Raw genomic sequence first — 16,670 nt, 5'->3', positions numbered from 1 at the left:
TTTCGAACATGAAATCATTCTGTATTTGTTCCAAAACGATGCGCCAATTTCTCTTCTACAAACCAGAAGGATAAAATTATAGAATGATTTTATTCAAAGGAACAATTATTTGATTGTATTTTAATTTACGCGCTCTAAACAACATTACCGTAAACAATAGGATGCGATACTACCGTTTGTTATAAGATTAATACAGGTACAGAAAAACTTTCCAAACAAAATATTTTATTTAATCTAAAAATGAAAACAAAAGAAGTTTGCTAATAAATGACTTATAGAATTTGTGGTAGAGACTTTATATCGCCGTAATGCTGAAATTAAATTCATGTAAAATTATACATGTACGAACCGTATCGGACTTCCAGGCAAGGAAAGAATAGCCTTCTTCCGTACAAATACGGATGTCCTTTAATGAAATTGAAAATAACATCTTTTTCTTATATTGAGGGTTGGGCACCTTAACTAGTTCAAGCCTGCTACATACAGATGTACCTGTCAAGTCCAGAACACCGTCAGTTGTCTTTAGTTACATATTCATGTTGACGTTTTTTTTTTAGAATATTTGGATAATGATGGAGCTTTTGAAATTCTTTGATTAATTCTCAAAACATAAGGTTTGTTGTGGAAGACCAGGCGTTGATCATTTGTTGTCCTTTGTGGTTTCATTGAGGTGTAAGGTTGCTGCCTAATTGGGATGTACCCCACATCTCCTTTTATTTATATAACAAACTGCCTGTAACCTACAGAAGAAACATGTAGTGAAATAAAAGCGAGAAGTTAAACTAACAATTTCAAATTAATATAATTTGTTAATATACTTATAAACAGGTAGGACACATGGGATCAATTTGCTCTGAATTCATTTTACGCCAATACTCTCATCTTTACTAAAATGCAAATCATGACAACTTCGTTAATAGACGTATTTACTCTTGTATGCAAATTTGTCCGCAATTACGTAACATCACACAAGTTCCCGTAAAATTTGACATCACAATTTAAAAAGTTTGACCACACAATTAAAAAGTGATTGTTCCTTGACGTCAGAAGGTTATTCGGAGCAGATCTAAGGTCATTCGGAGGGAGACAAAATTCAGCTAAATCAGAAAAGTGTTTATATTTCTAAAGGTTTGAACAACATTAAGGAGTATTTCAAAACATTTACAGGTAACCAAATGTTAGATAAAGATGGCTAAAAATCAATTTCGGTAAATCTTAACAAATTTTGAGAAAATATCGCCATATTAAAAACATATAGCGCGGAACAACGTTTTGACTTTATGAATACGTGTAAAATTATTTTAAAATCTCGAATGCATATCGTTTTGACTCTCAGTTAATATTCAAATCCTATAAGGCTTTTTTGTATTTTAATGACCTAAAGTGTTTGCCAATGCGAGTAAAATAAATTTAGAGGAAAATGGCCTTACCCCTTTTTCCTAAGACTTCATCATTTAGCCACATATATTCAATGTTTTATATAATTCGGAATTAGGAAAGAAATTTACATTAACGTTGGAGACAAATTGATGAAAGCCCGGGGGAGAATAATTATTTAAAACTGTGCTAAATAAAACAACAACTTTGGAGTTTCACAATTTAGTCATAATCATCCGAAAATGAAAAAAACTTACTTAACAGTTTCGAAAGCACCAACTTTCCATTCTGGTACCTATAAGCATATCTTAAATAATATTTGATACTGCCCTTGTCATATTGAATAAAACAATATTGATTTGTTACGTTACAGATTACATTTTGCGACTAAATCATTGATTTAAGCTGACATATTCTCATATGAGCGTTTAAATTGGACCAATAGCGTTGAAATCTGAACGAAGCCTTTGTGATACATAAATGTTAACAGGAATAATCCATAATTGGACAACACAACAGACCTTCTCCCGACTCCTCCAAAAAACCCTTAGCATAATCGTTTTAACAAATACATACAGAAAACAACGAACAAGGTACAGATAGCACAAAATGGTATAGTCAAATTAGTTTCACGTGTGCAGACCTTTATGCGTATCTAGACTAGCATATATGCGTTATGAATTATAAACATGTATTGACCAAACCGTTGAAAACAAGGTATTGATTATCGCCAAATGAATATGACATAGTAAAGAATAGATTTGAGGGCCTTTTACATGTTATGATTTTAATGATTTTTCAATAAAACACGATATCGATATCCCTGTCGGAACAAACTTGCATTTCAATGAATAAATTCTAGAATTGTGAGGTATAGGTTAATGAGGAACCAGCTGTGTTTTTATAAATCAATAACATTTTTCGAAATAACTATATTTTGTCTAAATGTTTTGTACAGTAAAGAATTATATAAATTCGTTATCAAAATTAACACGGTTAGTTCTCAGAACTATATAAGTAATTAAAAAGATATATAACCTCTTTGAAAATATTAATCATTAATTTCAATGTCTTCATACCACCCGTCCTTATATTCCATCACTTGAACTGTTCCATCATCAAATCCAATCCAGATGTTGTCGTAAATGTCAACTGCAAAAGATGATGGTTGGTTTTGGTAATGGTCTATTGTGATAAGCTTTCCATTGTCATCTAAAAGATGCTGACGAAAGCTCACTCGATCCAAAATTGTTATACGACCATCTCTCAGAAATCCAGCGCCAATAAATGAATATACAACGTTCTTGTCTAAAGATTTTTCATCTTTTGGTGGATACCTTATCTTGTGATTCCCATGTTTGTCAATAAGTTGTATCCACGATGATTTTTCGTCCGGCGCACGTGTAATGCAAATGTTACCGTTCATACACTCGTCCATGTACACTGGATTTTCAATTTCAACATTGTTGCAAATTTTAAGGTCATTCGTTTTTAATTTCTTGCCAGAATACCATCGAATGACTGCTCCCTTTTCTTTACTTCCTGTCAACTGGTAGTCACGTAGTAATACCGCGATATCTTTGTCTTTCTCTTGCATTGATACGGTACAAATTGCTGACAAATGCTGAGCATGTGCATTTATATGGGGAACCAATTTGCACACGTTCGAAGTTCTTCTTAGAGTTCCAGTCACCGCTTGAAGTAGTTTGATGGTCCTCCTGTTTTTAAGACCTATTACCAAACCATGCTTTTGACTTTTTCCAGCTGTAAATGGTTCTCCATCTATACGTGGAAGGAGAGTTGTAAATTGAGGTACTGATTGCTTTAAATTAACCTCGCTGATATCAACTCCGATAACCCAAGCCTCATAAACATTTGTCTTCGGTACAATTAAAGTAACAGTATTTTCACATTTGAACGATTTAATCATCTTGTAGTTTAAGTCTTTGTTATGAACTGCTAAGGCCCTTAATTTCCTATCGGCTTTGTTTGCAGAGTTTGACACATATATGTCACTTGAATTTTCATCATAGTTTGTATCTGTTACTTGTTCATTCATGTTTAGGCCTGAATTGGTTTCTTTTGCAGACGAGACAGGTTCTATAATATCTGCGAAGGAGTTTGGTTCTTCTTTATCCTTCTTATGTGTACAAGATTCTGTTTTTCTCTTCATCCTTTTTATTCTTGGAATAAAAAATATCCTGATAAAATTCTTTTGTTAAATACTGCTCATCTATTTCAAAACAGGGTGGTTCGAGTTTCGGGATGATTTCCGAGTCGTGTTCGGTATGCAACATTTTTTTCATTTCGGAATCAAATTTTACAACATCTGATGGCTGAATGTCGGATTTTTGTTGCTGGACTTTCTCTGTTATTTGTACTAATTTGCTATATCGATTATGATGATGATTAAGAAATTCATCAAATTTCATGTTCGCTTGTCGCCTCAATTCATCAATTTGTCGTATTGTTTCTTCTTGTAATTCATCAAAAATTGCCTTTATTACTTGTGTCTTTGATCGAATTTCAGTAATGTTTTCATCAACTGATTTGTTAAAAGATCCTTTAACTTTGGTGGTAAGTTCCAATGTCTCGTTCAAACGTGGGAGATTTTTATTAGTTATTTTTTCAACATTTTCAATCAAAATTTGTTTGTTCTTGGCACCATATTCATTAAGTTTAATTTTATTACATTTAATATGTTTTCCTTGTCCTGAAACACAGTCATCGCATACAAAAACATTACATTCTTCGCAATAGAATCTAATTTCTTCTGAAGTGTGTTCAATGCAAGTTGAAGACGTTGACATCTTTCGGGTACATCTAAGTCTGAAATAAAATAAAACTATAACTGCTATAATGCTGGTGCCAGTTTCGCGTAGAAAAAAAAGTATTAAACATAAAAAAGATATTCTGGTATACATATGTCAAGAAGTTTCTTTTTTTGTCTGATAACGATATATTTCATAGAATAGTAAACTGTACAACTGTATAAGAAGTTTAACCATTCAAGGTTCTGATCACAAGAGAAAACAAATATATAAAATTTGATTCAAAATAATTAAATTTTCATAATAAAAAGTAAGTTATTTATATACAAAGTGATCACAACCTAGAAATATTTTAAACTTCCAAGAGAAGATAGGCTTTGCAAACTATGTCATGTTCTTGAAAACGAGGAACGTTTCCTCTTGGAGTGTAATATAAATTAGAAATTAAGATAATAACTATTTAAAAGTTGGAAGATGAATTTATATAAGTGCTAGAGACAAATAAATATAAAATTATTGAATCCTGTATCAACAGAACATGTGAAAGTAGTCAGCTATATTTTATGCAATCGTTATTTATTTTAGAAGTGAGGACAGAAGCAGTTTAATTTTTCAATTTTATGTATTTATATATATATATATATGTTAGACTCAGATCGACGTCTAGTCTCTAATCGACGTCCGTTCCTCAAAACAACGTCCAAATCTGACGTCATTATGAGATTCCAAATCAACGGCCAATTATATGATCCTGTAATTGACGTCTTTTTGTCGTTCTCAAATCGACGTCCAATATTTGGCTTCTCTAATCGACGTCCTTCTTTTTACATTGTCATATTCCTGATTAGATAAAGGCATTTTCCGATTACAAATGGTTGGTTGAACCTCAAACTCAAAAAGTTGTTAAAAAGATCTTGCAGAGTCCAATTAATAATACTTTTCAACAATTGACTATAATTCTTTATTCTGTCTATTGTTTGAGACTGTATATTGCCCTTAGATGTCTTTTCTGTGATCTTTATATTGTGGTTGCTGTCTCATTATCTTATATCCACATGTCAACTATTTATATGCATATGAAAGGAATAAGACAACGTAGATCGAGTGGATTAACTTTTAGACCAATATATTAATATGCATGTACATGTTATATGATGTCGGTGATTGTCTTATTGTCATTAACTAATGCTTGTCCTTTTATGTTTATTTAGTTGATTATTATGGACGGGATGTTGGCTACTTTGATGTTCCTTCTTATTTACGTCAACGAAGTCATTATGATTTGTAAAGTGTATAAAGATATATGAAAACAATTAGTTTCTTTAAGCAGCTTTACATAAAGACTAAACGAAAAAGATCAAATAAAAAAGATCAAACTCAGAACAAATAACTAAATGATATATATGACATCGATGAGAGGAGACTCCAATCGATCGGACGTCGTTTTGGAAATACATGACGTCACATTGGACGTCAATTAGAGGGTATAAATATTGGACACTTATTTGAGAACGCAGCTTTAAATTGGACGTCGATTAGAGACCGGACGTCGATTTGAGTCTAACATATATATACATTTTTTATTGCACTTATGTGATTCATTTTCGCTTTATATTGCACTGTTATATATTTACCTGATTTCGTCACACACATTTCATTTGTATAATAAAACAACAATACATATTTTCATTATGATTTGAAAATATATGGAAACACATATACAACAATACATGAACAAAACATAGATCATGTACAAATATTTACGCTATCTCACTCATACCAATAAAAATTATCTTCAATTTAGCACGTGTATATGGTAAAAAAGAAAGAAAAAAAATCATTCACTTCTTTCCATAGGAAGTACGTGTATTTTGATTTCAAAATTTTATCTTTAACTTGGTTTTAACATTAAAGTTCTTCATCGCTAAATCGTGATGAATATAATGCATTTCACTCTATTTAAACTAATAGGTAAAAAAAAGATATAGGGACGCTGATTGATAACAATAAAACATTGAGTTATACTTCTTTGCATAAAGATTAAAGATTGATATTTTTTATCAATAATGACGTTGCCTTTTCTTAGTCAAGTAGTGACGTGTTTGTTTATTCATTTGGTTTTTGCCCGTCTTGGTTAAGTATATTTACAAAAAAAAAGTGGATGCAACATTTTTATCTCAAAGCTCCTTTAATAACGGTTGCTTAAGAAGTTATATACTGATGTCAATGAAAACATTGTAAGCCTGTGTATAAACAGACAGAAATAGGAGTGAAAATAGTCGGAATTTGATAAAATTCAAATCAAGTAGGACCAAGTACACTGACAAGATAGACATTTTCTGCTGTGCATAGATCAGCCGTCATAGTATTCCAAAAGTCATATGAGATAGCATGTTAAGGCAATGGTCGTGACAAAACCACGAATATCAATGTTAGATTAATAATAGATACATAAGTACGGATATAAATTAGTGCAATTGTAATATAGCTATTGCCGATGAACGTTTTCCTCATCACCTTGCTAGATCAGTTTTTTAATTGAGAGTATAAATGTGTAAGAGAAACTGATATAATGAAAATATCATATTAGCTGAGAGATATAAAAGCTATAGGACGTGGTAGAAATGTGTGACCGACTACTAAAAACGGAAAATTGACAAAAGGAAATTCGAATAAATGAAAATTATTACATTTTCCAAATCTTAAGTGTTGAGTCGTCTAGCAGCGACCAATTCAAGAAAGAATGGAATCAGTTCACTGGGACATATGAGATGTGAATAATTTCTGAAAAAATACTTCTGAGTAATAGTTCAGTGAAAGGACGCCATTAACATATTTGAAAGTGACAGTACAGGATTTTACTGGGTGTGTTTCATTTTGTCTATTGTATTGATTGTTATGCGTTTAGTTCACGCCTATTTCGGGAAAAGAGAAATATAATAACAAATCCAATAAATATTTTCTGCTAAGTTGGATGACCGGGATAAAGGACTGAAATTTCGACTGTAACTGGAAAATTGAGTGTACTTTGGATTGGAGCAGAAATTTTACCTTACAGCAGGTCCAAGAAGATTTCTTGCAAGACTTTTAAACGTGCAGAGAGCGTGACACTCTCTTAACACGTGGCACCAGATTCAAATTGAAACTGAAATCCTATTTTAGTTACGTCATTGAATATGAAAAACTAACTTCTTAACTTGGTTCTTCCTTCCAAGATTTTAACCAGGCCGGCTGACGTACGAGGTATATCATCAAAGCTACAAAACATTCACTTATCTGTACTTAGAACTATCAATTAATTAAGTTCATTCTATGAAAACAGTCTACAGAAAAATGCACTTGGAACTATCAATCAATCAAGTTCGTTCTAAATAACGACAGAAGGTCACATAAAACTTAATTGAAACCTGTTGATCTCGCGACGTTTGGTAAACACATATAATTTGTCTTTGAAAATATGCCTTTTTACTTTTCCTACCTTTTTGTGGCTTTTACGATTATTTTCTTTCAGTTTTGATACGACACGTATCCACTAAAAATATCAAAACCAGGCAATAGTTTTCCGATGATCAGATATCGTATTAGATAAAAGTTTAAATTTTAAGAATTATACTACCTGTTTTGTGTGGTGAGTATTCAAAATGGTTATTTAAATACACACGGAATAAGGATTTATATACATAGTGCATAGCATATATGTAGTATCTTTTGTAATCACTGTTTTTTTTATATTTGAATTTTGAACTTTTTATCCTTATACAGCTAGAAATCTGGACGCTAAAAAGTGATGGCATTGTAACATTACTTGTTTTCCGAACTAGTCAATTAGATTAAAGAACAGTTGCGGATAATTGCTCATTGCTAAGCGGTATATTACATTCATTCATGGGTATCTAGTTAAAAAAATATGTCCGATGACATCGCCTACCAACAAGACCGACATCTCTTAAAATAGAACATAGGGGTAAAATGCATGGTTTTTTTTCTTTTATCTAAAAGAACCGCTAAAGACAGAGAAAAACTGAGAGGGACAGACATAATGCAGAAAAACAAAGATAGAGATATTTATGAAATGTTTCCAAAAATAATTTTCGACATGAAAATACCAAAATTGTATAGAAAAAAAGAAAGACGTATATTCAAATTAAGAACTAGTTATTAAGCACTTAACAAACATCTGCTTTAAAAAGGCTCTTCTTAAACTAAACTATGTCAGCTTTGACAATATAAAGGATACAACAGGTACAGTTAAGTCTGCATCATATCTTGACGTTCATCTAGAAATTGACAATAAGGATCGGTTGAAAGATCACGACAAAAGAGATGATTTCAGCTTCCCAATTGAGAACTTTCCATTTCTATATATGTAGCAACGTTCCAGCAGCGCCTGCAGATGAAGTATATATTTCCCAGTTGGTACGATAATTCAGAGCTTGCATTTCTTATCATGATTTCCTTGATAGAGGATTGCAGCTGACAAGGAAGCTATTAAACCAAGAGTTCCAAGTGGTCAAGTTGAAATAATCCCTTCGAAAATTTTACCGAACGCCATCTCGAGTTGGTTGAACATTATGGAATATCTGTTTCACAGACGACTACAGATATGTTCCAATTATCGTAATAACAATCCAGCCCTCTTCACGAATGTGACCTACTGAATTAGATTAATCATCAGGTTAGTACTGACTGTACTTACATAAGCAATACGACGGATGTCAAAAGTGGAACAGGATTTGCTAACCCTTCCGGAGCACCTGAGAACACCCCCGGTTGTTTGATGGGGTTTGATTTGCTCAGTCTTTTATTTTCTTTGTTGTGTTTTGTAAACTGTCTTTCGACCGTTTTTCTTTTCTGGCCTCTTGAAGAAACATGAGAACATTTTTACTGAATTGCAAGAACTATGACACAAAAAGATCTGCTTTACTAGACAGCTTGAAAAAATACAAATACACAGTTTTCAGCTCAAACATATCCTTACAGGATATAATTCTTTACAAATCTATACATACGTAAAAGATCCGAATGTCTATAATGACGTAAACACTTATTATTAGTATTTGATTAGCAAATAAGCTAAAACTTGTTACTTTTTCTATGAGATCTATGAGATAAACCTATATTAGGAAGAACTCCTTGAGTTTTGTCCCACATAAAAAAATTGTTAATTATTCAAATGTTTGTCATAATTATTTTAGATTTCAATAGAAATAAAATGCAATATAAACAAGCTGCCTGCTGGTAGCACAAATTTGTATTACGCGACTGAAGTTTGACACAACATGCCTCACCGGCTACAAGACACCAATAGTAGGGTTCGACCCATAGGAATAAAGTAGTTTTTTGAAGTCACGATGATAATAATTGAGTACAGTTGATAATTGCATACCATATTGTGTATCTGGTTGTCCCATGGACAGTGAGGGAGATCGTGGTCAATAATCAGCACCACAGCAATTTTCACTGAACAAAAATGAATACAACAATTTATTAATTGTATACGTTCGACGCGCTTTTCTGAGTTTACTTTCATCAGGAACGCTAAAAGCCAAATATTTGAAAGCCGAGGATGTAAAAGTTTTGAAATATGGTAAGAGCTTTATTATCAAATGGAACCTTGAAAAAACAAAGGGCTACAACTGAAACTGGTCTCTTTGTATTTTCTTGGAATCTTAAATAAATTAGGTTTGCTAAACCCGATAATGATGATTGTGGACCATTCAACGTGCGTCAAAACCTAAACAATCAGTAAATTTAGCCGAAGAGTATTTTAAAGTTAAGTCAACAACCAAACTACCAACAATACATTTCTATTTCATATGAAACGGCGAAATATATATCTACCAAACAAATGCTGTATTATTTGATTCTTTGATTATTTTCTAGCATTCTAATTTATTTCGAATTGCAAATATAAATGTCATAGCTTTTACAGTTCATTTCCGTTGTAAGAGATAAATAGAATAAAACAAAGAATCGAAAATAGTATTTTCAAAAGAAGTGTTAAACATGTTACATTAGGTCTTGTGTTCGATATAAGTTTCATATCTATCATTGTAATTTATCACTCGAATATGTTCGTTGTCAAACCCGACCCACAAATTATCATACATATCAACAGCCAAACAGATTGGCTGATCATGATATAGGTCTATTTGTAAATTTTTTCCTCCTCTATCTATAAGGTGCTGACAGCGTTTTGTTCGATCTAATATTGTTATTGTCCCATCATTTAGAAATCCAGACACAATAAAAGAGTTCGTCTCGGTCTCCTTATTTGCCGTTTGATTTTTTGAGGGGTATCTCATTTTATACTTTCCATTCTTGTCTAAAAGTAAAATCCATGATGACAAGTTTTTCGGTGAACACGTTATGCATATGTCGCCATCGATCCGATTTTCGCAAATGTGAATAGGATTTCTTATTTCGATATCATCTGACGAAATTACAATATCTTTTGTCTTTTGCTTCTCTGTGGAATACCACTCAATCACAAATTTCTCACACGTAGGACTGAAGAATTTGCTTTCTGACATTGGGTCATCTCTAAGGCATATAACTATGTCAGAACCCTTTATTGAAGATGTGCATATTGCAGCTACATTGTTTGGATCGTCCATTCTTGAAGCTGTGCTTACTTTAGCTAAATTATTGGAATCGACGTAAATGTAGGAAATTAGTTTGTAATTTTTAGCTTTGCTAAATATTGAAGAAGACACTTGTAAATTTCTAAGTGTCTTTTTATTTTCCATCCCTATCAATAATCCATGTGCATTGCTTCTACATGCCGTTAACACATTTCCATCTAAGGATGATATTCGTAATGCGCACGTTGGTGACTCAGTATTTAAATTAAGATCACTTATACCGGAGCCTATTAACCATGCATTTCGGCATTCCTTCTTTGGAATAATGTGGAATACCTTTTGTTTGTGTTTGAATGAAATAATTACTTCGAACTTTTTACGTTTCGGTATTAAACCGTAAAAGTCGCTTCCTTTCTCCTCACTATATATCACTTTTCCATCAGCAACATTGGACGATGTTGTTTGGAATGAATCTGATCGTTGTATTTCTATATTTTTTCTTGATGAGTTTTCTATAGTTAAATCTTCTTTGTCGTTTTCTCTTTTCGATGGTAGTTTGTATACATCAGTATTGGAAAGTGTTTCGATAGGAGAAGGTAAATCATATTCTCCATAATCTAAGATCCCTAATATATGTCGAAGATTTTCCTTTATTTCATACTCTTTGTGAAAACAGTGCTTTGGAATTTCAATTTTTAGACTGGTTTCCACAAACTGGTTATCGTTCAGAAGTTCATTCAGTTTTGAATCGTAAATGGCAATATCAGTTGTCGATAAATTAGAACCCTTCTGTTCAATTTCGTCGACAGTTTCTTGTATGTTATCTTTTCTTTGAGTATGTTCCTGTGTAATCTTATCAAATGTATCATTTGCAGTTTTACATGCGTCTTCGAAGCTTTTAATCAATTCTACTTTGATTTCATTGAATATCTTTATAATGTTTTCTGTCTTTGAGCAAACAGATGCTATTTCTTTGTCTACTGAACTATTGAAAGATTGTTTAGCATTTTTTACTTGTTCTAATATTCTGTTGATTTTTGGTACTTCGATTTCTGAGGCGGTTTCAGTGGTTTCCTGTAAGGCTCGTTTCTGTCTTTGACCATATTCACTTATTTTGGTTTTGATGCAAATGGAATGGTCTCCTACTACACAATCATCACATATAAGTTCTTTACATTCCTCACAGAAGAATCGGACCTCCTCTGTCTCGTGCTTTTTACAAGTGGTCATTCCTTTAATTTTTCTTCTATTGTTCAAACTTAAACTAGAAAGAAAAAAAATATACTTACATATGAATTGGGGTCCATGTTTGAAAACACTTCCAGCGGACATCTTTCGCTCTTTATAACACTAATGGTACCAATTTTACTGCACAAGATGCACATGGCGACAATAATTGTCATTTCAGTGATGCTTAAGGCCAAAATGTTTGAAAATATTCAAAACCTTACCTGTTTTTGTGTTTTGTTTTTTGGCAAACAGTTGATTTTAAACAGTTTGTTCAAAACATTGTGGGAAAGCATTGGGTTATTGTTTCACTTAAATGTTGGCAACACTTTTGTATTTGATTATTTTCGGCGATTTTGACGAATAGTAATGTTATTACGCCATTCTAATATCACAATAGAACAATTATGGAAATTATTGTTATCTTAAATGTTTGCCGCTTCCAACAATGATAACAATTTGTTTTAGTTTATAGATATTATAAAACAGGTTAAAACATGGAAAATACTCATTTAAGATAGCATAGTTTATGCAGGGTGCATCCTTAAAACCTAACATAAATTATGCTATTTAATTATTTACATTTTTCATGATTTTACCTAGACTTTGACGATTTTAGTTTTTCTTTATACATATCTGTCTTTTGTTCCCCAACGATTATCAAAATGCCTGTTGCCTTTATGTGTCAATTATTTCCTGTGTCCATGACGTATATTCGATATTCCTTTTTTATTGAGATATATACAAACATGAATGTTAATAATGAATTAATTCTTTTTTCAGCTTTCATGTATTCATGCACTTTGCAACTGAACTCATTAAATTAATTTGAGCTAATTGCTGTCATTTTACTTCGAAATTACATAGAAGTTACTTTAGAAGTCTTTGATAAGTGAACGATTAATAACTTCACCATCTGTAAGATGTTTTTATGCGTGGATCTACTGTATGTATTGTCTTTTGTGTTTAACAGTTAAAGACGTTTAGAGAATCAGAGGCTTACCAGAACGGTCGCTAATATTTGGTAATATCCAGTATCTGAAGGACTTAAACTGATTCTTAAACATCTTATACTAGGGCCTAAAATGAAAACAAATTATAAAAGAGACATTTTCAGACAAATAATTATATATTCATCTTCAAATACATGAAAAACAATTACGATTACCTTTTTCAGACAACCGGATGTTTATAAAAGGAATGTCCTTAAGATATTTAAATTCAAGTGTTGACTGACTAGTGTTTTGTACAGGTGATTTTAAAACATCCTAAACATGACGTAACAAATGTAACCTTATTATTAACTATTTAATCTTATTCTTCACCTTCTTACATGTTTATTTGTTAGAGAAATGTGAAAAATTTGATGTACGGAAGGTGTTCTATGATCATGGTTAGGATTAATCACCAGTAGATGTTTAATTAACAAGAAACAAGACCTTCTATTGCGTATTAGATTTATTCTGTTCTAAACAAACATTATCTGACCTCTAACCTTTGTATCATATATATATATATATATATATATTGCATTCAGTTCAAAGTTCTAGCTAACATTATCACTACAGTTATTTGGAAAAGGAAGTCAATTATCAGTTTGCGCCCGTTCACTTTTTTAAAACAGATTTTTCGAGATATAATATGTATCTTATACATAAGTATTTTGAATAATTCATCATTAAGGTCATGAAGTCGGTTCTTTTTCATTCTTGTGCGAGATAAAATTCAAGTTTGGTGGGATTCGTGCTGCCCAGTCAATAATGCCCATGTTGTGTTTTTTTTTCTTTTGATCATTTTCGTTTTTTGTCATGGCCCCTTCTAGTTTGTCAGAATTTATCTAGACTCGGAGTTGAACTAATGTTATATTGAAGATTGAATGTTGACCTCTTCTTGTTTTCTTTTTTTGGGTGTATGTGTTGCTGTCTGTTGCTGTCTCTCGGACGTTTTGCGCACATCTATTTTTACTCTTTTCGTACATTTTGCCGCACTTTTGAGCAATCCAATATGACTTATTGAATGCTTAATCCTTATATTCATATACACCTAATGGGTTTTAACTATCTTTTCATTCGGTGGTTATTTTAGGAAACTTCATGTTTCATAAACGTAACATAACATATACGTTTTGGAGGCAAGTCATCAATATTAACGGAATGTTAGGATATCGTATTGTGACATTATTTCATTCAAAAAAGGTTCACTGTAATTTAAGATTTTTTTATGCATGCATACCAAATATACACAGAGCTGAAAAGTGCGTTAACAAACAACGTTGTTTGTGTTTTTAATTACACATCGACCTCGTACTTAAAAGGTAAAAATAAAATTGAGAACGGAAATGGGGAATGTGTCATAGAGACAACAATCGTGCTTAAAAGGATATATTTACCCTTCGTATTCATGCATAAAGGAAGTTATCATTTTAAACGATTTGAATTCAGCATTTTCTATAAACTAGCATAGGGTATTGGTCCATTTGTATAATTGTAAATAGTAAAAGTCGAAATAATTTTGGAAACGTAAAATTATTAAGTCACAGAAATTTTTCAGCCTGAAGTTGTTCAGGATTCACCTATCAAACAGAAAATCTAAAATTAATATAATATGTTTCGCGTTTGATATTTATGTTACATACAGGTGGAAAGCTATAGTATTTTTACTCCCGAATTCATCACAAAAATTGTGCTGAATTAACTAAGGCGACAGCAGTTTATCGATGTTCATTCCCGTAAATCGATTAAAAAGAGACAAATCAAGATAAAACTGATGGAATCGTATGAACTCAAAAAGGAGCGATATCGGGTGCATCGACAGGGTAGGCGTCTCCTTCTATGCATGCATCACCTGCATTAATTTGATTTGATTTTTTGTTGTTTTAACGCCACTTTTAAGCACCGCTTTTGGGCTATTCCGTGGCGGCCAGTTTTTATTGGTGGAGGAAGCCGGAGTGCCCGGATAAAACCACCGACCTTCGATAGGAAAACTGACAATCCTAGTCAATTAAGATTGGAGTCAAGTGCACCCGCACGAGCGGGGTTCGAACACACAACCTCAGTGTTGACTGGCTAGTGATTACAGTAGTAACTACTTAGACCACTCGGCCACCGAGGCCCCTGTATCGCCCGCATTGCGAATTCACACTCAGTCAATATGTCAAAAACAGCAATTTGAAACCATTGGTTAAATTGCATACCATACGACTTTTTTCACTGGTATCTAAAGATCTAAGACAGCGAAAACATGTCGCCATTGAATTGAGATACCGACATATCGTATCTGGTAACCAATTCATGATAGTGACCGTGAAACTTATGCAATTATAACTAGAGGCTCTAAAGAGCCTGTGTCGCTCACCTTGGTCTATGTGCATATTAAACAAAGGACACAGATGGATTCATGACAAAATTGTGTTTTGGTGATGGTGATGTGTTTGTAGATCTTACTTTACTGAACATTCTTGCTCCTTACTTTTATCTCTATCTATAATGAACTTGGCCCAGTAGTTACAGTGGAAAATATTTTGCAAAAATTTACAAAAATTTACAAAATTTATGAAAATTGTAAAAAATTGACTATAAAGGGCAATAACTCCTTAAGGGGTCAATTGACAATTTTGGTCATGATGACTTATTTGTAGATCTTACTTTGCTGTACATTATTGTTGTTTACAGTTTATCTCTATCTATAATAATATTCAAGATAATAACCAAAAGCTGCAAAATTTTCTTAAAATTACCAATTCAAGGGCAGCAACCCAACAACGTGTTGCCTGATTGGTCTGAAAATTTCAGGGCAGATAGATCTTGACCTAATGAACAATTTTATCCTTTTCAGATTTGCTCTCAATGCTTTGGTTTCAGAGATATTAGCCAAAAACTGCTTTTTACCCTATGTACTATTTTTTAGCCATGTCGGCCATCTTGGTTTGCGGGCGGGGTCATCGGACACTTTTTTTAAACTAGATACCCTAATGATGATTGTGGACAAGTTTGGTTAAATTTGTCTTAGTAGTTTCAGAGGAGAAGATTTTTGTAAAAGATTACAAAAATTTACGAAAAATGATTAAAAATTGACTATAAAGGGCAATAACTCCTTAAGGGATCAACTGACCATTTTGGTCAAGTTGACTTATTTGTAGATCTTACTTTGCTGAACATTATTGCTGTTTACAGTTTATCTCTATCTATAATAATATTCAAGATAATAACCAAAAACGGCAAAATTTCCTTAAAATTACCAATTCAGGGGCAGCAACCCAACAACGGGTTGTCCGATTCATCTGAAAATTTCAGGGCAGATAGATCTTGACCTGATAAACAATTTTACTCCATGTCAGATTTGCTCTAAATGCTTTGGTTTCAGAGATATAAGCCAAAATCTACATTTTACCCCTATGTTCTATTTTTAGCCATGGCGGCCATCTTGGTTGGTTGGCCGGGTCACCGGACACATTTTTTAAACTAGATACTTGAATGATGATTGTGTTTAAGTTTGGGTGCATTTGGCCCAGTAGTTTCAGAGGAGAAGTTTTTTGTAAAAGTTTACGGACGACGGACGACGGACGCAGGACGACGGACGACGGACGCAAAGTGATGAGAAAAGCTCACTTGACCTTTCAGGTCAGGTGAGCTAAAAAAGAAGATGTGGTATGATTGCAAATGAGACAACTCTTCACAAGAGACCAAATGACACAGAAATTAACAACTATAGG

General features: G+C 32.7%; 2 protein-coding genes across 4 annotated transcripts; both read right to left on the bottom strand.

The window, feature by feature from the left end:
* Positions 1-277: 277 nt before the first annotated feature.
* LOC127703018 (uncharacterized) lies at positions 278-7,736 on the bottom strand. 2 transcript variants are annotated; one of them, XM_052207397.1, is made up of 3 exons: positions 7,627-7,736; positions 2,416-4,206; positions 278-740 (listed from the first exon to the last, which is right to left on the bottom strand). In XM_052207397.1, the coding sequence occupies exon 2, from the start codon at positions 3,548-3,550 to the stop codon at positions 2,429-2,431; it is 1,122 nt and encodes a 373-aa protein (XP_052063357.1). In that variant the 5' UTR covers positions 3,551-4,206; positions 7,627-7,736; the 3' UTR covers positions 278-740; positions 2,416-2,428. The 2 variants fall into 2 exon arrangements, with proteins under 2 accessions (XP_052063357.1, XP_052063356.1); XM_052207396.1 differs by lacking the exon at positions 278-740 and having other exon boundaries at positions 2,292-4,206; positions 7,627-7,735.
* A 2,203-nt stretch (positions 7,737-9,939) lies between these two features.
* On the bottom strand, positions 9,940-13,207 carry LOC127703017 (uncharacterized). 2 transcript variants are annotated; one of them, XM_052207394.1, is made up of 3 exons: positions 13,128-13,207; positions 12,963-13,039; positions 9,940-11,996 (listed from the first exon to the last, which is right to left on the bottom strand). In XM_052207394.1, exon 3 carries the CDS (start codon positions 11,960-11,962, stop codon positions 10,163-10,165), a length of 1,800 nt encoding a protein of 599 aa, XP_052063354.1. In that variant the 5' UTR covers positions 11,963-11,996; positions 12,963-13,039; positions 13,128-13,207; the 3' UTR covers positions 9,940-10,162. The 2 variants fall into 2 exon arrangements, with proteins under 2 accessions (XP_052063354.1, XP_052063355.1); XM_052207395.1 differs by lacking the exon at positions 12,963-13,039.
* Between the last annotated feature and the right edge of the window lie 3,463 nt (positions 13,208-16,670).

The sequence above is a fragment of the Mytilus californianus genome, unplaced genomic scaffold (genome assembly GCF_021869535.1).
Source record: "Mytilus californianus isolate M0D057914Y unplaced genomic scaffold, xbMytCali1.0.p SCAF_5, whole genome shotgun sequence".
In the NCBI taxonomy this organism is placed as follows: Eukaryota; Metazoa; Mollusca; class Bivalvia; order Mytilida; family Mytilidae; genus Mytilus; species Mytilus californianus.
Note: the sequence above shows the minus strand (reverse complement) of the source record. Positions and strands in the feature narration are given on the sequence as shown.

Bases quoted from the DNA above. Each gene is read 5' to 3' on its own strand.
- LOC127703018 (XM_052207397.1), bottom strand. From the start codon at position 3,550: ATGAAGAGAAAAACAGAATCTTGTACACATAAGAAGGATAAAGAAGAA.
- LOC127703017 (XM_052207394.1), bottom strand. From the start codon at position 11,962: ATGACCACTTGTAAAAAGCACGAGACAGAGGAGGTCCGATTCTTCTGT.